Raw genomic sequence first — 27,261 nt, 5'->3', positions numbered from 1 at the left:
TATCACATTTAGATTCTGGCTTGATTATATGGATTCTCAAGGTATTCCACTGTGTTGAAAATGTCTCAGATATTAGGCTGTTACATAGGAGTAAATATACCAACTCAAAGATACTGAGTAGGGAAAGATTTTACTTCTGCAGAGGGTCATGTTACTCATAGGATGTCAAGCAAGTAAATATACTAGGCCAGCAGTCTGCCCAGATTTTATTCCTAATGAGTTATTGACCATCATTTCAATAGTTTTATAATATTGCACTATTAGCAGACAGGGTCTCAAGTGTGACCTAGTGGTAGAGTGCTTGCCTAGCATGTGTGAAACCCTGGATTTGATTCTGTGGTAACCACATACACAGAAAACTCTGGAATGGGTGCTGTGTTTCAGGACTGGCAAAACAACAACAATAAAAAAATCCAAACAATCAACCCAAATCAGGACACTTGTCTAAAACAAGTACCTGGGATTGAAACAATTCCCAGCTGGCACTCTACTACTTGAGCCATACTCCAGCCCCTAGAAAAACAATTTTCATAAAAGAATGTGGCTTAAGTAAAAGGGTTTCTTATAAGATAGTGGCTGCTCTTAAAATGGTGGCACTTGTATCAAATCATTGGTTTGATAGACAAGATTCTACCTGCTCCAATTGGGAGAATCCAGAGTAAAGGAGTAAGATATTCACTTTGGAATTAGTCTACACCTCCAGAGTTGTCAGTTATAGACTCAGTTCCTGTGAGTTGAGTGAACTAATCTGAAGTGATCCGACTTCACTATGGCTGCTTAGACTGTGAATGAACTTTAGCAGGAAAACTATATTTCTAGTGGCTTAGACAAGGGCAAACAGTGGGAGAAGATTCTCATTACCCTCACAAAGGAAATTCCTGATGACCAAACCAAGCTGTGAACTCTGCCCAACCCAGGAGGCCCTTGCTTTGTGTACTTATTGAAGACACATGCTAGCTAGCACGTTCAGGATGCTCCAGAGAACAAAAGAAAAGCTGAGCAAGTGCCTCCTCCTGCTTTCTATAGTTAAGTTTAAAGTAAGACCCAAACTTTAACTTTTATATAATGCTATAGACAGAGTAATAATCCCTTAAAGATGCCCATATCCTAATCCCTAGAACCTACGAACATGTGGCAAAAGGGGATTGGGGCTGCCCTTAAAATTGAGGATACTAATCCACTGAGTTTAAGTTTCTGTTAGCTTTGAATACATCCAGGTGGGCACTGTGTAATCAACAAATATCCTTATAAAAGAGTGAGGTGGATCATTCCACAGCAATGTGATGTGTGTCCACTGCTGAGGGTGAAGGCACAAAGGAGCCATGAATCAAGGAAGAAGCAGAGCTTTTAGAAGCTAGAGGAGGCAAGGAAATGTTCCTAGATTCACCAGAAACTAAAAATCTCCTGGCTGAAACAGTGAATTAAGCAGAATGTATTACATTGGAGACTTCCAACCTTCAGAAATATAAGATAATAAATTTATGATATTTATGATTTTTATTAATATACTTGTATAAACTAAATTTCTTCAAACCAACCAGGGAAAGTAAAGCTGCTTTAGTCCTGATGTTAATTTACAGTGCTGTACAATTTCCAGCTGTTGTTTACAAAAGTGCATCTCTTTAACTTTTGGGAGATTTCTCAGAAATAGTCTTGGGTCTGGTACTCTATTGAGTAGGTCATCAAATTCTCTGGTCGAATTGTCTAGTTATGTAAAGAAGTCTTGTTCAAAGTTCTGATACTTAGTTTATTTGTTCCTACAGTGAAACTTGGGTCCATCGGTCTTTCCTTCGAGTCCCAGCTGTTTTAAAAGATCCTTGAAATTAAAGACAAATTCTGATGTCTTTGTAGGAGAAACCTCAGCACCATAAATGGAATAAATAAGTTGGGAGATCAAGGATGGAGCCAAATGATGGAAAATATTTATATGCAATAGTTCATGCTTTATCCCAATAATTATGAAAGTTGACATCTTGAACTTGAATAGTAAAGAGGTTAAGAAGAACTTGCTTCCTTACATTTAGTTGATAGGTCTTGCCTAAAAGTTGAGCAAGAGTTTTATTCTGTTCTTCGTAGAGCACATTATTACCTGGTGGGGCAAACTCAACAATGAGGGAGGGGCACCATTTTTGACATGTCTGTGCAGCTCTGAAGCAATCCAACATTGGGATGAAAATTAACTTTATTTTGTTAGTCTCACAATGGTAAATGGGATCATCTCAACAGGGATTATCAAAGGAGTATGGAAAATGCACAGTTAATACCTGCATATAGAACTGGGAATCAATTTACGAAAGGTGTGAGGAGGGAAAAGAACATTGGGTACAATCTTGACACATAAAGCTGATGGGAAGTAAAATAATTTTGGAGACAATTTTCAAAAGAAAGAAAATGTGGCAAAGGTTTGGAGAATTTTGAGCAGAAAGAAAATATGTCAAAGGTTTTGTAAACAGAAGCAAACAGAGTGGTGACTCAACAGAGTAAAAGAAAAAAATGAAGTGAAAATTGAGAAGAAAATAGTGTAGTGATTGGATTGCTGGAAAGAGAAGTGAAAGAAAGGAAATGTGAGTGCTTTGGTGGTAATAGGTCACTGAAGAGAAAGTTATAAGGTAGAAAACAGGAGTGAGGAAGAGGGGTGTTTTCAAACCCTATTGCTGAAATTAAACTTGAATGGAAGCATTTGTGCCTCTGATGTTTTCCTTTTGTGTCAGAAGGGGTGGAGCTCTAAGGACTGCACCTGTCCCCTGTTGTGAAAGGGAAGTGCAGCTGGCAGCTAGGACATGGGAGCATTTGGTGTCTGTTTGGGTCTCACACATAATTTTATGCTGAGATTTGTACAGAGGGGAGAGAGAACATGGTTCCTCTTAGAGAAACTGATGAGATGGTTGGGAATTTAATTATATTTACTATTCTAAGATTTCAGAGCCTGGAAATGATCAGATGTGTGTATGTGTGTGCACCTGTGCACACACTTGGTGGGGTGAGGGGAAGTTTCCTGGATTATGTGGTGTCTGTGAGGTTTTAACTCATCCTATGGATGGGCAGAGAGAGGCAGGAAGGGGAACTAATGTACATAAAGGCTTATAGATGACAGGACATATTGCTTATGGAATTGCCATTCCTATCTATGACTACTGGTGGAGATAACTTTTGGTGGGGATTTCACGTCCTTTGGATAAGATGGACCTCAGTGTAACAGTTGACACTGGTTCTCAAGAAACTACTGACTGGGACTGGAGCTGAACTTAGTGCATTCTAGGAAATACAGCTAAGTGCTGAGACTCAATATGCTCATTCTTTTAAGTTAGAAGTCAGTAAAGGTGCCTCATAACACTGTATTTTCTTTTTTTTTTCTTTTTTTTTTTTTTTTGCCAGTCCTGGGCTTGAGCTCAGGGCCTGAGCACTGTCCTTGGACTTTCTCAAGGCTAGGGGTCTACCACTTGAGCCTCAGCACCACTTCTGGCTTTTTTCTATGTATGTGGTACCGAGGAATCGAACCCGGGTCTTCATGCATGCTAGGCAAGCACTTTAACCACTAGGCCAAACTCCCGGCCCAACACTGTATTTTCTACACCACATAAATACATTGCTCTTTCTTTGTATCTAGTATGTCCACATCTTCTCTTTGCATCTAGTAGGGTCACATATTCACTTCTAGAAGAACTTAATCTCTCAGCAGATCTCTTCTGTCTCCTTGAAGAAGTCATGGTGCCTTGGTGATCTTTCTAAATTGATGCAGTTTAAAGCTCCCTCATTCCTTAGAGGTGCCGACTTCTGTCTCTCGACATACTACTGCCTAATTCTTCCCGAGCTCAGTCATACTAGGATATTTACTAATTTCTAAATATGCCAAACTGCCTGTTCATGGCTTACCTATTTTCTTTCTTTTCACATAGCTTGTGTATACTGTCTTCTTTTGCTGTTAAACTTCTTTCCCCATCTTGGGGATCTTCAAGGTAATACTTGGGACAGATTTGTGAAATTTTCCTTAAATCCTCCAGTCTTCTCATAAAACATGTCTCCCCATTTTGTGTTACTATTCTAGCTGGCACATCCAGTGAAATCTGAGTTGCTTAAAGGCAGAGATCAGGTCTTTTTGTTTTTTTCCTTGCCAAGCTAAGCCTTGAATGCTGACTAATACTGTTGAGGGAGTAGATGAAGGTGAAGATAATCAGTGTCTTCTCCATATTTTCCTCTTTTGCTAATCTCTGCTTGGACTAGGGCAAGCTCACACAGGGGGCATCTCTTAGAGAAACTACTTTTTAGTTTTTTAGTTATTTTTTATTTTCGGCCAGTTTTGGGGCTTGAACCATGAGAAAGCCCAAACACAGTGCTTAGGCCCAAAGTTAGCACTTGAACCACAGCACCACTTTTTCTGTATATGTGGTGTGGTACCTAGGAATCAAACCTGGGACTTTGTGCATATGAGGCAAGCACTCTACCAAACTCGCTGCCCTTCTGTTTTTGTTATTGTTTATATTTAAAAATACATTGTAAAGGTGATGTACTCACCTGACTTTAATTAAATTTAACCCTTCTGTACATTTCTTTTGGAAGAGTGTCACCTCTTTTCTCATCTTTATTAAGAGGCAAGGGGCAGGACCTAGCCTGAGAGATTTTAGGGTCTTTATTGCTTGAAGCATCTCCCGCCTGCAGGATTTCTGGCCTAGCTCAGTTGTGTGACCCCACTGTTTCCTCAGTATATTCTGGTCTGAAATCTGTAGTCTGGTAGGATAGGTCTGTGAAGGCTTTGTGTGGGGCCTGAATTGGTCAGTACTTCTTGAAATGTAAATGCCTTGTATTCTTACAACTCCTTTCATCTTGTCTTGGTAGCTTTCTCCTGGAGGTCTCTGAAGAAAGAGGGGGTAGTAAATGCTTGTCAAGTAAGTCAGGTTCATGACTGAATCTGAGTGTACTTGTATCTGGCTCACCTTCCGAAGGAGAACTGATTTTAGGATCTGAACTGGATTCCCTTCCAGCTGGACTTTCTAGCTTCCATTTTATACCTCTCCACTTTTAATGTTTCCTCTTGATTTTTTTTTTCTATTGAAGTCTGTGCTCTGGTAAGATTTCTAAAATAAGAACATACTTATCTTGGAGGGGAGGGAATTGATCATTTTTTCAGCCTTTCCTAAACCCTTCTTGAAAGACTACATGCAACTTCAACTAGGAAGGCTGCCTCATTGGCACTCCATTCTGCGAAGAGAATGACCGCCTTTGTTGTGGGTAGCCTGACACAGGATGCAATACATATGTCTAGATCTGGGGATACAACTCCAGATTAAGTGGGCTCATTTGTCATAATCAGTAGAAACCTTGGGCTCTCCTAGCAGAGATTTGCAATAGAGCAAAACCTTGATACAAAAGGCCATATAGTAGGACACTAAATGAAAGGATCCCTAGGATATAGAAACATAAGCCATATAATGAATAATTGTTGTTCTTAAGGTACTATGTTATCTCTCATCTCTTTTGCTGTCCCTTGGTTATCTCATATTATTACAATATCTCACTTTGTTACCTGATATATCGGATATATTTGTATTTGGTTATTTGAAATTTGATAGGGAAGGGGGGAAAACAAGATGAAGGGTGGGGGCGGGGGGAGGGAAATGGGGACCAAGACATGTGAAAGGGTATCAATGTATGGGAATTAATGCACCATCTATCTGGCAAATATCATGTAACCTTTCTATTAATTATAATAATAAATAGATAAAAGATATATATGGAAATAAAAAACGATGGAATCAGGACAAGTTATTTAGTTTCTCCTTAGTTTCACATACAGAAGAAAAGCAAACAATGAATCTGGAATTGGAATTTGGATTTTTTTTCTTTTTGCTTACACTAGTGTGATACTGGAAAGCTACTTACTTCTCTGCCTCAAGTTTCTTCTGTAAAATTAGCATAAAAGTACCCACTTCATTAGACTTTTGTGAAGATGTGAGAAAATATCTGGTGTTTCTTTAAAGCTTGCTTGATTCATAGAAAATACAAATCTATTACAAGCCTTTTAGGGCAGGCAGGTGTCCTGAGAATTGGAATGAAGTGGTAACTTCGAAGGCATCTTAAACACTGTTCAGTTCTTTAGGATTCTGTTTTGACAGTCACCTGACAAAGAACTACATCAACTTTCATCATCTTACACTGGTGATCTTTTTAAAAATGGTCACTGTGTCTACATTTTATTGAGAAGAATCTGAAATTGTTATAATCCAGCACATTAGATTCTCAGGAATATGTGCTTTTTGATGTCAGACCATAGTATTAACATTCACTCAGAATATTCATATATGATGATAGTAATTAGGTGTCTCTTAAATGTTAGAAAAAGTCCTTAAGCTACTTGTAAAGAGAATGGTTTTATAGCAGAAGTAAAATGGATGCAGAATAGAAGTTCCTGTTACTCAAACATTTGTCAAAGAAGGCTAGGGGATCTATGTGTCTCATGGAGCACCTTGTGGGTAAGGATTTCTTAGAACACAGTTGAAATTGTCTATAGATCAGACAATAGCTGGCTCCTGTCTGGTACTGCTAGTGCAGTACTAGAGTTTGGCCTAGTGGGAAAATGCTTACCTAGCATGCATGAAGACCTGGATTTGATTCCTCAGAATCACATACATAAAAGCTAGCAGTGGTGCTGTGGCTCAACTAGTAGAGCTCTAGCCTTGAGAAAACCTAAGGACAGTGCTCAGGCCCTCAGTTCAAGAGCCAGGGCTGATAAATAATACTTGGGGTATTTCCTAGACCCCAGAAATTTTTGCCAGTCCTGGGGCCTGAACTCAGGGCCTGAGCACTGTCCATGGGCTTCCCTCAAGGCTAGCACTCTACCACTTGAGCCACAGCATCACTTCCAGCTTTTCTATGTATGTGGTACCAAGGAATTGAACCTGGATCTTTGTGCATGCTAAGCAAGCACTCTACCAGTAGGCCAAACTTCTGGCCCCCCAGAAAATTTTTATACCTCAGAATTTTATTATAACCCAGAATTATTATAAATATACCAGAGCTTAATATAATCTTCCATATTTTTTTATCATTTTTATAATACACTGAATTTTTCTGACACATTGCAGACTTCCATAATCACACTGTCCAGGTAAAATAAAAGCGTACCAACATAGCTGGTGAAAGTACTATAAAAGAGAGACCTCTAATGCCTTCTTCTGATTGGCTTATCTAAGGAGAGCAAAAAGCAGATGGATGGATGCTAAGCTAACTAAAGCCTGAGGGAAGGGGGAAACACCCCTCCACTTAGCAATGCTGTAATTGAGTGTAGAAGAAAATGAGATTGAATTTAGAATGAGAAGATGGCTCTCTATCAGGGATGCATATTAGGATTAGCTGGGGAGCTTTAAAATCCTCCAGAATAAGTACATCAGAACCTGAGTAGATTTGAGTCATAAATATTTTTAATGCTTCTCAGGAGTTTTCATTGTATATCCAAGCTTAAGAATTATAGAAATAGAAAGTTAGATTCTGATCTCTCTTTTTCATGTTCTCTATTTTTCATGTTATCTCTGTATTCAAGGGAATGTTTCCTAGTGTTTAGCATAGCTTCTTTTTTAATCGCTGTTTGAGACACAAAAGGAAGGAGAATTAGGGATTAGGCCCATGTTTTCTCAATCTTGGCTTCATGTTTGAATCATCCAAAGAAAATAAACAGTAAAAATAAATGAATAAACACACAAACCCATTTCAGAATCCACGGAGGTAAGACATGGGCTTTGGTATTTTTTTTATTTAACTCCCCAGATGATTTAGAATGTGCATCTAAGGATACAAATATGGGATTAAAGGATTTCTAAAATCCCTTGAGTCATAGAGTATGTGTTCCTATATGAGTTGGTCATCAAATTTTCTGTAGTCAGTATTAAATCTTTTGTTGAAAAGAACAGACAGTATAGTTTTAAATGTCAAGTAAACTATCAGATGACTTCCCTGACTGTGTATACTTTTTGTATAGTAGATCACCTAAATTTTATTAACAGCAGCTTCTCTTTTGTGGGAGAATTCCATTTACTTGATCTCTTGAAAGCATTCATCTGTCAAGAAAGCTACATATCATATTTATTTTACAAAACAGCAAGTGACAACTTAAAAAAATGACTTTCCCACCTGCAGAAACTATGTATTTTTCCCACCGCAGGCTGGTTTCATTATGCAAATATTTTGCAAATTGTAATGTATCAAGGGAATTACCCATGGACCTGTGAAATGAAGTCTGATTCAGTAGATCCCAGACAGACGTATTAGCTTGGGTGTCTAAACCAGCACCTAAGTGTTGTTCTAGAAACTGGCCCGTGACAATGCTTTAAGTTAGCAAAGCTCTACCCAATTCTGGTTTATATGGAAAGGGTCAGCCAGGATTTATTAGGCATAATTATGGATCTAATGGATCCTGGCCTGGGTAAGGTATAATCCCTAAATACATTCATCGTAAAGACTACTGCTATCTTTTAAGTAGAACCTTTGGGAACTTTTATTCATATTACTGAAATATCACATCTATTTTTTGTACTGATTCTTTGGAGATTCCTTTAAAAGGCTTTGGCATCATCTTTGGAATATTATCATACTTCATAGTTTTTTAGGCCCTGAAGGCAGATTAGATTTTTAGAGGAGCATTATCTGGTGAAATAATGGTGATGACAGTGTTCGGGAAAAATGTAAATGCATATAAAAAGTTGAAAGAGAAATTATTTTATTTTGAAGAACAATGCCCATAAAGAGTATGGGAAATGGTAGAAACACGGAAAGCTGAATTGAAACTACAGGGAAGGAGTTCTCATAAATTCCTGAACTGATCAATAGAGACAGATTACCAACCTAGTCTTCATATCAATACAAACATCATCCAGGTCTTCATATCCATAATGGTTCTGTCATACTTCAGGGGTCAGAAAAAAGTTTTATTGCAATAAATATAATTGTTTTTGACTTGTGGGCAAAATAAAAGCTCATGCTTTTCTTTTACTTTTTGTTTTGTCCATTCATTATAAGGGCATTCTCAGCCTTAAGACCACACAGAAACAAACCACTGGCTACATTTAATATCCTATTTTTTTTTCACAAAGCAATGGAAATGTACAATTGATACTCAGCCTGAAGACCACACAGAAACAAACCACTGGTTACATTTAATGTCCTATTTTTTTTCACAAAGCAATGCAAATGTACAATTGATGCTTGCATAATCTTTCATGATGTGATAGGTATAACAATTAAAACTGTGCTCAAGCTGCAGGAACTGTTAAAACATTCCTGTAATTATTGCCTTCTTATCTCAGCACTTCCATTGCTGAAGATCCTTGGGTAGTAGCAAGCTTTATGGCACTCTTTTTTTCTTCATTCCTCTACACACACACACACACACACACACACACACACACACACACACACACAATCTTAGCAATCATGCTGAGTATGCTTCCTGATCCTGGATCCCACAACAAAATTGTCAAAGCCTGTTTAAGACAAAAGCCCAGGGTTAATGAAACAAACACCCTGCCCAGGAAACACAAGGCTAAGTAGAAGGAAGATGCTTAGAATTTCCTCATTATATGCTCCTTTTGGGGAATATTCATCAGAATACCATCTTTAGCATTATTTCACAAAGTGAAATGGAAGGTCAGGCTGACTGACCATCATCTAGATGATTCAGTGTAAAAAGTTGCTAAGCTGAGGCAGATTTGAAGGGCATTATGGGGCTAGTACTGCTCCTCTGGGCACTGGGGACAAGAATAACCTTGGCTATGAGTTCATGGACACTTTTGGAAAAGCAGCTGCTCCTTCCCTGTAGAACTGCCTATGGATTCCCAAGGGCCTGAAGAGGAGGCTAGTATGCATCTGGGCTCCACGCCTGGCCATGGCTCTGGGCTGTAATGTCTGCACCTGCTGCCCACGATGATAGAGGTGGCTATTTGAAGGTTATCTTAGAAGGATATTTGATACACCATGGCTCTTTCTGAGAGGGGTCCCACATATGTGAAATAATTGTGCTGACCATTTGCCGGCATGGCTATGCTTCTTGTCTCTTGAGTACCAAACCTAAATGGAAACATTTTAGATTTCAGTGTTGAGCAGAGAAGAGGCATCTGTGTAGATATCAGTAAGGGATTTTAGCCAAGAAAAGAGATTTTCCAGGTGGAGAGGTAGTTAATTGTCTAGGAGACCTTGAAGGATAAAACTAATAGTTGCATAGTCAGTGTGGGAAGGCAAAGAACAGAGCACCTGTTAGAATGTTGGTCATAGATTGTGGGTCTTTTTGAGGGGGTTGGGAGTGAGAAGGGAAAGGGGATTGAGGGAAAGATATCTTTCCCTGTGCATCTGTGAATGAAGGAAGAAGAATGAAGCACACCTTTGAGTAATGGGGAGGAGAAAGATGGGGACAGTAAGAGGTCCCTGATTAAAATGCTACACATACTCCCTACCTGACTCATGTAGTTGTAATCCCTCTGTACATCATCTTTAAGTAAGTTAACTTTAAATACTACATATGAAATACCATGGGGAAACAACTAGCATAGGTGTGAAAGGAATGGCCTGAATATTAAACAGGTCCTATGTGGAAACTGGGTACTAGTGGGAAGGGAAAGAATAACCATAGGAGTTAAGAAAGAAATATGATCTGAGTACTTCATTGTACATATGTGAAAATGGAACACTTGGAGCATGGGGGTCAAACATTTATAGATGTTAAACAGAGGAGAAATTAAAGCAGATAATCAGACTTCAGAGCATGAATGCAAGTAAAAGCAAAACTACAAAGTGTGAAAGTTTGAGAGATGTTTCAGAGAATACCAAAGAGATCTCTGTCACTGGTATGTGTTGACTTTGATTGCATAAGAGGCCTAAGACAGAGGAGATGATGTGTGCTGCCATCTGGTTGGGAATGGGTGGGCTTGTCCCTAGAGGAAAGACAAAAAGGAAACTGTACACTAAAGGTTTAATTGAAAGAAATGAGGAAGGGAACTTGAGGAAGAATGCAAGAGCACATCTGAAGTTAAGAAAGGAAGGGATGTTAACAGCACAGAGAAGCTGGAGCAAGCAGGTTTGAGAGACCTGAGTCTGCAAAGAGTCTAGATAGAAGGAAGGAGAATTCAAGTCTGAAGGGCTAAAAGAGAATTGTGAAGGGGCTTGAGCTTGCTGGTAGGTCACTTCTTCACATCATTTCCTTTGTGAAAGTGACCAAAGGACAAGAGTTAGGTCTTCTCACACATGATGTGGTTTCCTCCTGAGGTCATTGTATAAAGTTGTAGGACAGGTTCTGATGCCCAGGAGCAATGCTCTGGTTCCTGGTTTCCTCCTTGAAGAGGCCAGATGTGGGGTTTTGTCATAGAGCCAATGGGGAATGAGTATTTCTTGGAGCCACCAAAAGCAAGCTGCCAGAGCCCATGGTGAAAGTTGATCACAAGGGGTTTGGTGGGACTAGAGGTGCGTGAACGATCAGGTAAATATCTAAAGCAGATATGTAACTACAGCTTAGTGGTTTTAAACCTAACTATGGCAGTTAAGTCAGAGCAGCTCTTGAGTGATCCTTCCATTTTAGCAATTAAGTAGATCATGATTTTGTGATAATAAGAAAAATGTCACCTGGCCTTATTGTCAAAATACTTGACCTGGCTTAACTATGGGTTATAGAAAGCAACTTGTGTCAAGATTTGAAAGGGGTATTTTGATGAAGTGGGACAGGATGCATCCAGTGCAACCACTATCTTCAAAGAAGCCGACATTGGTCAAGATATATTCATAAACTGTGTTTTTAAATGACAACAGAAGTGTTGAGAGTACATTTTAGTGTTTTATAACCTGTATCCATAAGTCTACTGTATTTCTAGATGTATGTATGCATCCATGCCTTCTACAAAAGCATGCCTTAAACAATGACCACACAGGTTCAGGCAGCAAGCCTGAAGGAATTTAGATGTTAAATTTAAAGGAATCCATCATTTAGTGTGAATAGAACATCCTCAGTAATGTGTGGACCACACATTGAATTTTGGAGGATTGGTAGAAGCTGAATTGGTGAAATGACACCTCCTTCTGCATGTCCCTCAAAGCGTAACTGGGGGTATAAATGAAATACTTGACTATCTCTTTTATGTTGGAATTCTATGCAAAACAGTTGCAAAAAAGTTGTAAACAGAGATCCAATGTTGGTTAAGATGGTAAACTCACTAAGCATTGTGGACGTGACCTTGATTCCATTCTTCCAGTTCTCATCCAAAAAGGTATGAGAACAGGCTAGAGGGAGTAGCTGCATTCATTTATTCATCTGGATCATCATTCTGCAAACATTCCTTGGCTCTCGCTAAATGTCAAGCACCGTATGGTTGAGTGCATCTAGTCCCCACTGCTGGAGAGAGAACCTGAAGTAACACTCCTACTAATAGGCTGCCCACATATATGAAGGTCAACATGTTTTATTCACTGGGAAAAAAAGTAAAGAGTTTATTTAGAAGAGACTCTGAGAAACAAATAATAGTGAAGCATGATCACATTTTGTTTCCTTGATGTAAAGACAGAGATGACTAAAGCCCCACAGGCCTTTAGTAATTAAAGGGCATTACATTCCTTGCCTGGTTTTAGATAACATCCTTCTCCCATAACCACACATTATTGATGAAGCAACATCAAGAAAGCATTAGGTGATGCTTTATTGCATTATTTTAAGCCAGTGAGTTTAAAAAATATATATGAAGGATATAGATTTATGTTGAGTGATTCTGCTATGAAGCAAGCACATTAGTTTGTTCTTGAATGTGAGCTGTTGACTGCCTCCATTAATGTCACTAGGGCAGACTGATAACTTTAATTTAGTCAAAGGCATGCACAGAGATTTTCTAATTGTATGTATGTGTGTGTGTGTGTGTGTGTGTGTGTGTCCGTCCATCCATCCTTCCCCAAGAACACAAGTAAAAGTGTTTTACATCCCAGAAGAACCCTAGCAATGCAGATTTGTGTTGTCATAGGTGTATAACTACAGGCAAGAGTGTAAGACCGAGCGGGACTACAAGAAATTGCTTTGTGGTTCTGTATGGCAGCCTGTTTCATTTGATATTAGCTACTGAATGTTGATTTGATGTTAAACTGCCCAAAAATATGTGGTACAGGAAGCCTAATTGTTCAGAATTCTAGATCATCAAACTTAGGGCCTTCCTTTAGTTGTGACAAGGTGAATAGGAGCTTGTGGGATTCCATTAATTAAAATGTTGGAATGAAATACCTGTGGGCCCTGCTGTGTGTTATGTGTATGGTTAAGTCTGTCCAAAAGAATTTGGTGTATCTGGATTAATATGAAGACATTTAGCAAACAGATTTCTGTTTGTGACTTACGGGATGAAAACTTGGGAAAAATTGGTAGAGAAGTCAAGAAGATAAAGGACGGTGGATTTGGGATGCAGTGTTAGTACCACTGGAGAATTAGCAAATTGTCCCTTTCTGTGAAGCTTCTATTTCCTATATCACCATATACAAACAAATGTCATAACAAGTATCTTTGATCTAGAAATTATTCTTCTGCCAGGAGTCAAAACAAGATTTCAGAAGATGTGGGCTACTTTGCTTTTTAGTAATAGCAAACATTGTAAATTTCTTTGAATATATGACAGCAAGGAAACATGTTTAGGTACTCTGAATATATGACAGAAGGGAAATACCTTTAGGTACTCTTAATAATCCAAAATTGTTTAAAAGTATATGGGAAGACAGGGCTGGGGGTTTAGCCTAGTGGTAGAATGCTTGCCTAGCATGCACAAAGACCCGGGTTCAATTCCCCACCACCACATACAGCTGGAAGTGGTGCTGTGGCTAAAGGGTAGAGCTCTAGCCTTGAGAAAAGTCCAAGGACAGTGCTCAGGCCCTGAGTTCAAGCCCCACAACTGGCAAAAAAATAAAAAAAAGTTACAACACTTGTTTGGGGCCAGGAGTTTGGCCTAGTGGTTAAAGTGCTTGCCTAGCATGCACGAAGACCGGGGTTCGATTCCTTGGTACCACATACATAGAAAAAAGCCGGAAGTGGTGCTGAGGCTCAAGTGGTAGAGCTCTAACCTTGAGAAAGTCCAAGGACAGTGCTCAGACCCTGAGCTCAAGCCCAGGACTGGCAAAAAAAAAATATATGGGAAATCTAAAAGTCTATAAATGAAGCTTATGGGTACAGTACTGGCTGAGCCCGTGCAAGGCCTTGGGTTTCATCCCTAATCACAAATAGATAAAGGCATATGGAAACGTTTGTGATTTGGAATATAACAATAAGTGACAAAAGGAATACTGAGAATGACTCTACAAACTACGCAAAATTGAAACTTACCTACTAAAATGATAATTCGTGAGGGAGGATGAAGTTATATTTTATCATGGCCTTCAGTTTTCTTTTCTTTGCAGTAGTAATCTCAGTATGAACTTCTCAAACACTTTTGAAATCAATTCCAAAAAAAAACTAGAAAGAAAACCTGCATCATTCTGAACATTTATAGATATTTTTTATGTGAACAAGATAGTATTTGTGTAAAAAATTACAAAGAAATTTCTACTGCTTTAGATTATGTAAGTAATCTAGAGATGATTTAAAGTATGAAAGGTTGCAAAGGACTTAAAGTTCTATATAATACCAAGGAATGGCTATTTAAATTTTGTCACCCACCAAAATAAGCTCTTTTAAGGTATGGATAATTTGTGTTGCCAGTGTGTAATATATATATTAAGCACCAATTTAGTTGACTATTAAGCACTAATTTAGTTGACTAATTAGTCAACTATTGTACTAAAAAGATACCTTTCAATAAAACCAAACTATGAAAATAAGAGTCATATGTTTTTTAAATGCTAAGAGTTAATGACTTTTGTTTCTCATTTTAGACTTTGAACAACTTTTTTTGCCAGTCTTGGACTCGAGGCCTGGGCACTGTCCCACAGTGCCACTTCTGGCCTTTCTGTTTATGTGATACTGAGGAATTTAACCCAGGATTTATGCATGCTAGGCAAGCACTCTACTACTATGCCACATTTCCAGCATGACTTGTGCAAAAATTTTTGTAAGCAGATTGTTTATATATTTTATAATGGAGTAAATTGAAGCTAAGAAAGGAAAGAAATCTTATTCATAGAAACTGTAAGGAACAAACTCTTAGCAATTATCTGATTTAAAATTACTAGGTATACCAAGTGCATAGAATAAGACTACCAGACATATTTGTGACAGGGCAACTCCTTTGCCCAACTATTTAAAAATAATAAACATTTCTTTAAAAAAGTATTCAATGCTTTAGAAATGTCACTTAAAAGCAGGAAAACAGTTTAATTCCTTCCTGATCCATTTGGCCTCATGCTGCACCATGCTGGGGCCAACATGATGCTTTTCTCATCTTACGCTGATTATATTATTCCTGCTGCATAAGTCTCCATTAGCAAAACCCTAGTTAGTGTTATTCAGGCTGATAGTCATTCCAGTGTGAAACTCACTCCAATGTGAGACAGCCACATTTTAAGAGGGGTTCACAAGACCTTGACAGAAAAGGTACACTCTCCTACAATACTATCTGTGGCATTGAGTATTTGACTCATCAAATCACATTTTGAAGATGCCACCTCAATGTAAAACCTGTAGAAATTCATTCCCTCTTTAAGGCCAAATATCTTTGCTAAAACATCAGCTGCTGTTAGTTTGTTTTTCAAAGTTTTAAGAAATATATATTTAATTGTAAAATTTCTTTGGTTATATAGAAAACATGTTATGAAAGAACCTTTTGAGTTTAGCGGGGTGCCTGTGGCTCACACCTGTATTTCTAGCTACTCAGGAGGCTGGGATCTGAGAATCAAAGTTCAAAGCCAGCCCTGGCACTAAAGTCCATGAGACTTTTATCTCCAATTAACCACTAGAAAACCGGAAGTGGTGCTGTGGCTCAAGTGGTAGAATGGTAGCCTTGAGCTGAAGAGCTCATGGACAGTGCCCAGGCCCAGAGTTCAAGTACCATGACCACTAAAAATTAAACTCTTGAGTTATAAGAAGGTAGACACAGATGTGTATGTTATCTTGTAAGCTAATTATCAGGGTCTGGCTATGAATGAAGCTTTCAATGGACTCAGCTCCATTCCTTACCATGGTGCAGATTCAGAGGAATATTTGACATGGATTTGTGCAATAATTCCTCCTCTGAAGTTTTACAAGGTCATGTGACTAATGGCTATAAACTCAAAGAATCTCCTTTTAATAGTAAATAAGTTCTTTTTATCCTCAAATTTATGATGATGATGAAGTATTAACACAAGGAGCAAGTCCTTTATGGACTTCTGAATTGCTTTTCTGTTTCATTTCAATAGTGTGTTCTTCTCAGACCATCAATATGATACCTGAAGCTATAAAAATTAATGAAAAGATACAGCATTTGGAGGTTGAATGCACTAAAGATGTGCTGTATTTGGAATTGAACAGAAATCATGACAATATATTAAAAGGGTAGTTTGCTTTGCAGGGCCAGAAAAAGAGAAAATATTCTCATTTAAAAAAATGTATCTCCTATTGCTTTGGAGTGATAAGCCTAAATGCTTCATTAGCAGAGGTTTTTTTTAATTGTGAGGCTCAGCTTTACATTTCACGCAGACATGATACACTCTTTATTTGGAACTTTGAGTTTCCTGGGTGTTTGTGAGATTGAAAAGCATTTTCCACAGGCGGAGTATGTGTAGCTCAGTGGAAGAGTACATGGTAAACATGTGTGAGGACCTGGGTTCAATCTAGGCAACCCTCTCCCATTTTGCATTTCAAATGCTGACAGTATTTTCCCCACATTTCTGGCAGTATTGTATCGATTTCATTGCCCCAGCAACATCTCAGGAATATAATCACTCTTTTTGGTCAGGTAAGGTTATTATTAAAGTTATTAAAGTTAGGGAACACATACCGATTACAGATTCAGTTCAGGAAGCAAGTTAATTTCTTAGCAGGAGTCACATCAACTGTCCTTGCTGGTTTATTTTTTTTTTTAATCTAATCCTGCTAAGTGACATTATTTGCTTTGCCTACTTAAACAATATGCCCCCAGAAGAGGAGAAAAATAAGCACAATCATTGTGCAAGCAGAAATGTGTCCTACTCTGGTAATGGGAGGGGGACAAAAAGCAAAATAAACCCTGATAAAATGGATCATACCTTCTCATGATAGGTTTAATGATTCATATGTGCCAGTACTGATCACTTTTACCCAAGTTGATTACAAAGCTGCTTTTCTCTTTTTCCCATGATAACGTTATTATTATTATTTTGCACTTACATATACTGTGGCATGAATTCAAACTAGGCCACTGTTCCTTAGGTTTTTTTTTTTCATTTAAGGCTGGAGTTTTACTGCTTGAACCACAGCTCCATTTCTGAGAAAAGTGTCTCATAGACTGTCCCTGCTGTCTTGGTTCCAAAATCTCAATCCCCAAGTTGCATCACCTCTTGAATGGCTGAGCTCCCAGGCATGAGTTAGCCTTGCCTGGCTCAGATAATTTCTTCTGAAGACCTTATATCAGGGTAGAAGGGCCTGATCTTTTCAACTTTCACTTCCCCACATCTATTACAATGGCAAACCTTCTGGAGGAAGGCTACCATCCTTTGTGAATAAATGGGATTTGGGACAACTAATTCACCAAGGAAGGCTGACCCCCATTCTCGTGGCCTAGCTAACTTTCAGAAATCCCAAATCAATTTATTTTTACTTTAATTTTTTAAGTTCCAAATCAATTTAGAAAGCCACAAATTATATACATAATTTACATATTTAGTTTTCTGAACTTCCGGGATGAATACGCTCTAACTTACAATAGAGGAAACAATGGCCTGCATTTACTAGAGCATGATCAACACCCATAAGGTTACTTGATTGGTTGATTCAAACAAATTTCAGAATTTTAGTGAATTTTATCTTGTTGCTCAATGTCTTTTGGGCTGTATGTCTACTAGTGATCTATTTCTTTTCTTTTTTTTCTTGGCACTGTCCCTAAGCTCTTCAGCTTAAGGCTACCATCCTACCCTTGAGCCAAGCCCCACTTCCTGTTTTCTAGAGGTTAATTGGAGATAAGAGTCTTAGGTCCTTCTTTCCTAGCAGAGGACTACAATAGCTCAAAACCTAGTACATAGGGCCATGTAGGATGAGGCTAAATGCAAGGATCTTTTGGATTTGATTTATATGATTGTTGTTATTAATATATTATGTTATTTCTTTTTTGTTACCCTTTGGTTAATCTCATATTGTTACAATATCTGACTCTGTTACCTGGCATATTGTATATACATTTATTTATAAGAAATAGGAAAGGGAAGGGGAGAAACAAGATGACTGGGAGGGGGTGGGGAGAGGGAAATGGGAACAAAAACATGAGAGGTGTAAAAACAAAAAAAAATAACTGAAACATTAAAAAAAAATGAGAGGTGTGAATGTGTGAGAAGTGATGTACCCTCTGTCTGGTGAATGTAATTGTGACCCCTCTATACATTACAATAAAAAAGTGTTTTTTTTTTGTTTTTTTTAAATTAAGAGTCTCAGGTCCTTTTGTGACTGGGCTAACTTTTGAACCTTGATCCTCAGAGCTCAGCCTCCTGAGTAGCTAGGATTACAGGTTTGAGCCACCATACCCACCTAGCTTTATTTCCTTTTTGACTTGTGATAATATTGGTTAACTATGTGATGGTTTTTGTCCCCTAACCCCTCCCTTAACAGTGATAAATTGCTCATAAAGAAAATAATGTCCTTTGGAACTAGGATATTTTGTCAAAAAGTTTCTGTGATGGTAACATGAGAGCTACAATTAAAGAACAGATCTCAGAAATTATCAAATGCCTTCTGTGTGAAGTGTACATGGGCTGTGGTTGACAGGTTATGCAATATTCCTAGAATAGTGATATTACTGATTAGAAGAGGCTCAAAGTGTGAAACACAGGGTTACTTGCTGACAAATTTGCCAAAATCAAAATACATCAAGCAATGTTCAGAGTGGCCATGATGCCGGTGGGTTTAGTGTGAAGCAAAGAAAGGCGAGCCAAAACAAAATAAGAAAGGTGGAGGGATTTGGATGGCATTCATGACCAATTTAAAATATGCAAGCCTGCCTTTGGAGATACAGAAATCCTTAGCATCACATTGGAAATACGTTCGGAATGTCTCAGAACACAATACAAGGTAAATGAAATTTTGAGTTTTTTAAGTCGAATTAAACTGCAGGAATATATTGCAGAGTGGAGCTTGCCAGACTGCAGGATTTGTGGATCAGTAAAATTAAAGATAATAAATAATTGGAGGACTAGGGAGAGTTGCCAGCTATTTATTTTTGCCAAGTGTTGCTAGCATTATTTCCCTTTCTCAGAGTCTATTGAATGATGAAGGTCTCACATTGGACATAGTAGAGTTTTTCTTTTATTTTAAGAAAAATCATTGCAAAAAGTTATACAAAACTTATTGTTAAACTGTGGGTTTCACTGGTTGGAAATTCCTCTGTGCAGGAGTCTAGCTCTTCTGAATACTAAGTCCCTGAGGCTTAGCTTCCAAAAGTCACAGTCAGCATGAGTGTGTAGCTCTGTAGCTGAGTCTAGCTATGGTGCTACTCATATGCACAGACACCTATTCTTTCACTGTTTGCACAAAACATGCTTCTCCTGCAAGCCCTACTGTGGATCATCTGATTTATAGTTTGAATCCTTGATATTGATGAAAGTCTAAAAAATGTTTTACCAGGGATAGTGCCATTTAAAAAACTCTTAATGCTATAGACAGTTTGGCACATATCCTGAAGTAAAGGATATATAATGAACCAACACTCATGAGACTATCCAGTGTCAACAAGTATCAAGTAATGGGCAAACATGTTTGTTTCTGACTCCTTTCATTTTTCTAGCAACAAAAATTATAAAGCAAATCCTAAACATTATAAAATTTCATTTATCTCTCTTTTCATCTATCTTTCAAACATAAAGATCTGATTTTTGTTTAAACCAATCAATATAGCATTAGCAAACTATTAAATATTAATAACTTGGTAACATCAAATATATAGTCAGTGTTAAGTTTCCTTGATGGCTTCATAAATTCTCTTTAATCTGTGTATTTGTTCATGTAGGTATTATTACATATGACTATTCAGTATATAAATGAATAGTCTTGTCAGTTTCTAATCATCAGGATTTTTTGATCTTTAACTATTTTATTTTATATGGTTCATTTGTTGAATGTACTGTAAATTAAGTTGATCATAAGGGTTCATTCTTTTTATGTTTTAATTTTGTCCAGAATGTTTCATAGAGGTGTCATCTTCCTCCAAGAGAGTCACACTCTGGAGCAATTTCTTTCAAAAATGTGATCTTGAGTTTCTCTCATACACAAGACCCAATGGTGAAGAGCAAACAAAGCCATCATGGAAAACTATTGACTAGTAGGCACAATTGGTCAATGGCAGATGTCAGAAGGATACAACTGAAGACTGAAATACTGAATATGAAGTATATGTACACCTTCTTGGAAAATGTCTTTACTATCCAATGTTTTCATAGGCCGACATGGATAGAGGACATTTCATTTAGAACTAACAACAGTGACCAGAATGTCAGAACCATTTTTGATATAGAGTTGGCAAGCATCTCTTATAAAGGAAAATTTATGGATGCAAATTAGATTGTAACTCAATCTCACTTTCAAGGACCTTGAGCTCGTGTTGTATACAATGAGTTGGAATACACTATTTTACTTAATTTAAAGATTATTCTTTACATCACTTCTTGAATTGCTATGGAATGCCTATTCTGCATCATGTACTGAAGCAGGCACTCAGAATATCAGTGAATTAAATTATAACAAAGTGTCCTCAAAATACAGAATGGAGATAAGTCATCACAGGAAAAGGAAAGTGAAGTTAGAAGCCCTGCATTATTAATCACTACTCAGCTTCAAGAAGTATTCCACCCCTAGGTATTAACTATCCTTGTACTGATTCACAACCATTTCTTGTACTCATTCACAATAAGAAATATTTGTATTTCCTTAGATTTACATTAAAAATATGATAATTAAAAACATCTGAAGAATCGAAGGTGAATTATGGAGCATTAAAAAAAATGGTAATGTTTATAGGTCACTTGATGCCATTTCTCCCAGCACACACTCTCACAGAAAAAGCAAAATGTCTTCATCTCACATCTTTAAAGATATTCCTACCATTAGTACCACCCATCTTCTGTCACTGATAAGAACAGAGCTCTCACCATGTGAAGTGGTCACATTGCTGGTTAATGTGAGCCTTCTGGTTGCCAGTTCTTTGCTCTCTCTCCTCCTCCACACTACCTAAGGTTTCTTTTGCATTTGTTCTAATCACATACACAGTACATTTAAAGCTCTCAAGCATTCGGGCATCTCTAAGACAAATGGTCTAGATTTGGAATCTAGAGGTGAGTAAGTGCGAAAGGACAGGTGACCCAGAGGTTCCATGAGATTCTCTCTCAGCTAATAACTCTGTTGTCTCCTCCACAGCCCTTGATGCCCTTCTCTTCTCCTTTGCCCTTTTTAATTCCCCAATTTCCTATCTTTTGGAAAATAGCCTGATGGGACTGGTTATTGTTTTGATGGTAGCTGTTGACCTTGGCCAATCAACATGACCTTGTATCACTGCTCTCACTTTTTGATAAGAAAAATAGCATTTCTTTGCCTATGGAACTTGAATTTAGTTCATTTGTTCTGGCTTGCATAAAGTTTATATAGATTTATGGCACATGTTCACAATCTAATTTGCTATATTGAGTATTGCAATGTTGTCTTTTGAGGCATATCAGCCTTTCCTACACATCTCTCATTTGCTGTTTAAAGATATTTGAACTGCCTATTGATGAGCATCTTCCAGCATATCTGAGAACCTGTGTGTACAACAATCTTTGACTTTCTGCTAATAATGAGACTCCTAAAACCAAAGCCATCACCTGAAGAATTTCTTTCACAGATCGGAGTTAAATACTGATTTGGCTAAGACCACAGCATTGTTTACTGTAGGATGTATCTTTGCATATCTGCATAGGCAGATTGGGATGTCTATAAGGAGGAACAGTTAAAAGCTAGGTATTCTGTTAAACTGTCATTATATATGCCCAAAGCAATGATTTGATTACTAAGAGTCTGAGTATGAAAGAGTAAATACTGGGCATAATATGTAAGGTAAACTCATATAGGTGGAAGGATTTTCCTTGAAGTGACTTTCTAGAGAAGGAGCAAGAATGTGCAATAGTAAACCTTCCCTTTTCTTCCAACTTTACATTCACTTGACTCTTCTTCCATACAGGTTGCCAATTTGGCATGTTCCATTTCCAATAATGAGGAAGGAGTCAAATTAGTTCGGATGGCAGCCACTCAGATTGACAGTCTTTGCCCCCAGGTAAGCTGCTTCACCTTGTTTCAAAAATCATCACCTGATCTGATATTCAGTATTCGTGTCTCTCCCCCTCCTTACACCCAGTTCTTATTAGAAAATGCTACCCATCATGGGCTATTTAAACCTTTAGCTATCTCCAAAAGAAAATGCTATCTAGAGGGTCAGCAGAAGATGGCAGCGGTTCAGTGTGAATCTTTCTGAGTTCTCACCAAGATGCCAGTTCTAGCATCGTGGGGGAAAGTTCATACCCAAGATAGATCCTAAATAAGCTTTAGCACCACAGAGATCTCAGTCAGAGAGCAGAAAGACAGGAAACCGGCACAAGAAGACAGGGTGGAGCAGTGCCAGCCGCTCAGATCCTCAGCAGAGACAAAGTCTCCCTCTGGAACCTGAGCAGACAGCGCTTCTCAGCAGCACAGACCTGCTGGTGCCAGACAGAGCCAGACAGAGCCTTTGAGAGCCCAGAGCCGTCACCTGGCCATGGCGCAGACCTGCCAGCTTCATGGAGCCAGAAAATCCAGCAGTTTGTGAGTAACTCCCTGGAGACATTTCCACTTCTGCTTGAGGAATGGCATTGAGAAGGAATCCCCTCCCCCACCAGCCGACAGCAGTGCCATCTTGACTGCTGGTAAAGATCCTGCCAAAGCAACTGGAGCCTGAGAAGTGGTGCTGACAGTGCCATCATTAAAAAGGGCAAAGGTTTTCCCAGAGGCAGCTTAGGGTCATCTGCCCTCAGTGCAAGCAGAGTTCCTCCCCCTGGGAGGGGCCACACTCCTGGTAAACAAAGAGGCTGGAGGCTCCACCTTCTTTTTTTTTCCTGCCCAATCAAGCAAACTGATCAGAAAAATGGCAAAGCCAAATCGCAAGAGAAATAGACGTTCTGAAGTGTTTGGATCCGAATTTAGTGGAGACACAAGTTTCCTATCCTGTCCCCCCCCCAAAAAAAAATAAACCTCTACCTTTTTTCATTTGCATTTTTATGTGTTCTTATTTTTTTTGCGATTTTACATCCACTTTTTTTTTTTTTTTTTTTTTGCCAGTCCTAGGCTTAGGCTCAGGGCCTAAGACTGTCCTTGGATTTTTCTCAAGGCTAGAGCTCTACCACTTGAGCCTCAGAGCCACTTCTGGCTTTTTCTAAGTATGTGGTACCAAGAAATCGAACCTGGGTCTTCGTGCATGCTAGGCAAGCACTCTACCACTAGGCCAAACTCCCGGCCCCACATCCACCTTTTTTTTTTTAATGTTATGATTCTTTTCATTTTTCCTCCCCCTTTCCTTCTGTCATTGTGGTCATTCATAGAAACATAGTGACTGTACTGAGTACAGACTGGATACAAATGATATTTTTATCGATACAGTCACCTGCTTTTTAAATTGTGGGTTCTTAACCCTAGTATTTCTTGTCTACGAACTCACAATTGTGTGGGATCTCCCCCCACCTTTTTTCTTGTTTTTCTTTTTTTGTTGTTTATTTTTACTTTTTTTAAAAAAAATTATCATTGAACTCTCCTATATATATCTTCTTCTTTTCTTTATATATTCTTATTACTCTTCTTATTTTCATAAGTTTTATCTTATTTTTTCTAAATTTTGTACTTAACTGTTTTACCTTTCTATTACCTTAGGTCATTTATACTTATGCTGTCCCTTTTTCTTCATTACTATATTAATCTTACACTCCTACGTTACTCTTTTCTTACCTCCCCTCTTGTCTTTCGTACTATTTTTCTATCTCTGGTCCTCTAGTCATCCTTCAACTTTTATAATGCATGGATGTACAGTGATGGTTGTTGAGCAATAATGTATATCTAGGTGTTCAATTATACTGTAGGTCCAGAGGGACTTAAATACAATACAGATTATATTAAGGGTTTTTTGGTTTGGTCATAAAATGGTGAATGGTGGTGGTATACTGTAGGTCCAGAGGGACTTAAATACAATACAGATTATATTGAGGGTTTTTTAGTTTGGTCATAAAATGGTGAGTGGTGGTGGTATTAGATACATCTGTAAGTGCACAAAAAGAGAGAGAGAGTGATAATACCAATCTAAAACTGTGAACATCTATTGTCTGGCCAGCTAAAAAGCTCTAGGTTGGTTATATCTTAAAAATTGTAATCTTGTTCAGTATTAATCCTGCTCCCATTTTCAAATGGGCAGAACAAGAAACTCCAGAAAAAATGGCAAATTAAAGAATAGCATCTCCCACCCAATATAAACAGGCAATGGAGCAGTCAATGGCAAAACTAGAGGAGAGTCCTCTAAATGCTATACATGCAATTGATAAACATCATTAATGAAAAGTTTGAAAACATACAGAAAGAGATATGTGAGGAAGCCATATCTAAATGAAATGAAACCATAAAGAAGGTGATACGTGAAAATGAGGAAGCCAAAAATGAGGCCATAATAAAGGATTTACAAAGAAAAATGGATGAATTCATAGAATCCACAAACAAAAAGCTGACCAAACCCAACCATGTATGATGAGAATAAAGCTGCTTAGTTAAGGAAGTCCATACATGATCTAAAACCAGATGCAAGGCATCAAAAATGAGCAATTATAAAATTGGATAGGGAAGGGGGGAAAACAAGATGAGAGGTGGGGTGGGGGGAAATGGGGACCAAGACATGAGAAAGAGTATCAATGTATGTGAATTAATGCACCTTCTGGCAAATATAATGTAACCCTTCTATTAATTACAATAAAATATATGAAAAAATAAAAAATAAAATGTGGAAAGCTAGTTGAAATTTAAATCAGCTTAAAATTCACTTAACTTGTAGATAATTGATTTTGTCATTTGGTGCCATAAGGGTGAAAATATTTGACTATAAAAAATCTGTTGGGTATGTCACCTTGTTATCTGATATATTTTATATGAGTTTAATTGGTTATTTGAAATTGGATAGGGGAAGGGGGAAATCAAGATGAGTGGGGGAGGGTGGGAGGGAAATGGGGGCCATGTCATGAGAAAGGGTATCAATGTTTGTGAAGTTATGCACCTTCTATCTGATAAATATAATGTAACCCTTCTATTAAGCAAAATAAAAAATTTAAAAATGAGGAATTGGAAGGGAGGGTGATGAAGAATAAAGTAGAAAGTAATGATAACAAGTTAGACAATGCAGAAGAATCTCTGGGGTTGAAGATAACCTAGTGGTTATAGCGAAAGAACAGAAAATGAGTGAAACCAAAGCTAGGAAATATGACAGAATGCTTCAGGAGGTCCAAGATACAATTAAGAAACCTAATTTAAGGCAAATTGGTATTGAAGAAGGCCTGGAGAAAGAGGTCAGTGGTATTGGAAATATACTTCAGAGAACTTCCCAAATATCCAGAAGGGCAGGCCCATCCAGATACAAGAAGCTTTTAGAACCCCAAACAGACCTGATCACAAAAGGACATCCCACCGCCACATTATAATCCATACAGGATCAATAGAGACTAAAGAAAAGATCCTAAAAGCAGCCAGGGAGAACAGAACAATCACCTACAAGGAAAACCATTCAGAATAACCACAGATTTCTCAGGAGAAACCATGCAAGCAAGAAGAGATTGGAAGGAGATATGCCATGCCTTTAAGACAAATAACTACCAACCAAGAATACTGTACCCAGCTAAGCTCTCATTCATAACTGAGGGAACAATAAAAACTTTCCATTCCAAGGAAAAGTTGCAACATTACATAGCAACCAAACCAGCATTAGAGAAAAATCTCAAAGATGTTCTACACATTGAAAACTAACACAAACATGATACTGAGAAAGAAATGGGACCTAAAAATCATACCAGCTAAGTACTGCAAGAACTGTCAAGCCACAGGCCCTAATGAAAGCCTTTAAAAATGGCTGGAACTAGTAAATATTTTTCAATTCTAGCTCTTAATATCAATAGACTTAACTCTTCAATTAAATGGCATAGACTGTCTAGTTGGATCAAATGCATGATCCATCATTCTTCTGTCTTCAAGAGACACATCTAACCCAAAAAGCAAATATTTTTTGAAAGTGAGAGGTTGGAAGAAAGTTTATCAAGCTAACGGCCCCCATAAACAAGCTGGAGTTGCCATCCTCATATCAGATAAAAGAGACTTCAAACTAAAATTAGTGAGAAAAGACAAAGAAGATTACTACATACTACTAAAGGGATCTTTCCTCCAAGAGTATATAACCATCCTACATATCTACACACCTAATCCAGGAGCACCAAACTTCATCAAGCAAACATTACTTTCACTGAAACCATACATAGATCAAACTACAATAATAGTTGGTGACTTTAACATACCACTCTCACCCACGGATAAATCAACCAGGCAAAAACTCAACAGAGAAAACTCAGAATTAAACAAATGTATAGACCAACTAGATCTAACAGACATCTGCAGATTATTCCACCAAGTAAGATCACAATATACATTTTTTTTCAGCAGCACATGGAAAATTTTCCAAAATAAACCACATTTTAGGGCATAAAAAAACCTGCGCAGATTCAGAAACACTGAAATTATTCCCTACATTCTCTCATACCATAAGGCATCAAATTGGAAATGAATACCAATCTCCACCAATGAAAACCCTGTAACTCATGGAGAATGTACAACACATTGTTGAATCACCAATGGATCATCAAGGAGATCAGAACAGAAATTCAACAGTTTATGAAGTTTAACAAAAAGGAACACACAAAATGTCAGCTCCTTTGGGACACAGCCAAGGCAGTACTCAGAGGAAAATTTATAGCTCTGAGTGCTTACATTAACAAATTGGAAAAATTGCAAAACAATTTAAAGTTGCACCTTAAGCTCTTGGAAAAAGAGCAACAAACCAACCCTAATCCCAGTAGAAGGAAGCAAATGATTAAAATCAA

At 38.0% G+C, this 27,261-nt stretch overlaps 1 protein-coding gene across 5 annotated transcripts in view; it reads left to right on the top strand.

Annotated features, from left to right (window-relative positions):
- Window positions 1–27,261, top strand: part of Ctnna2 (catenin alpha 2) — a 1,042,262-nt gene that overhangs the window by 923,457 nt on the left and 91,544 nt on the right. For all 5 annotated transcript variants that reach the window (XM_090336597.1, XM_090336596.1, XM_090336594.1 and 2 more), the window contains one exon: window positions 22,299–22,391. In XM_090336597.1, coding sequence (XP_090192723.1) covers window positions 22,299–22,391 — 93 coding nt within the window. The remainder of the gene's footprint in view (window positions 1–22,298; window positions 22,392–27,261) is intronic.

The sequence above is a fragment of the Megascapheus bottae genome, chromosome 7 (genome assembly GCF_031878675.1).
Source record: "Megascapheus bottae isolate mThoBot1 chromosome 7, mThoBot2.hap1, whole genome shotgun sequence".
Taxonomy (NCBI): domain Eukaryota; kingdom Metazoa; phylum Chordata; class Mammalia; order Rodentia; family Geomyidae; genus Megascapheus; species Megascapheus bottae.
This window is presented reverse-complemented; position numbering and strand designations above follow the sequence as displayed.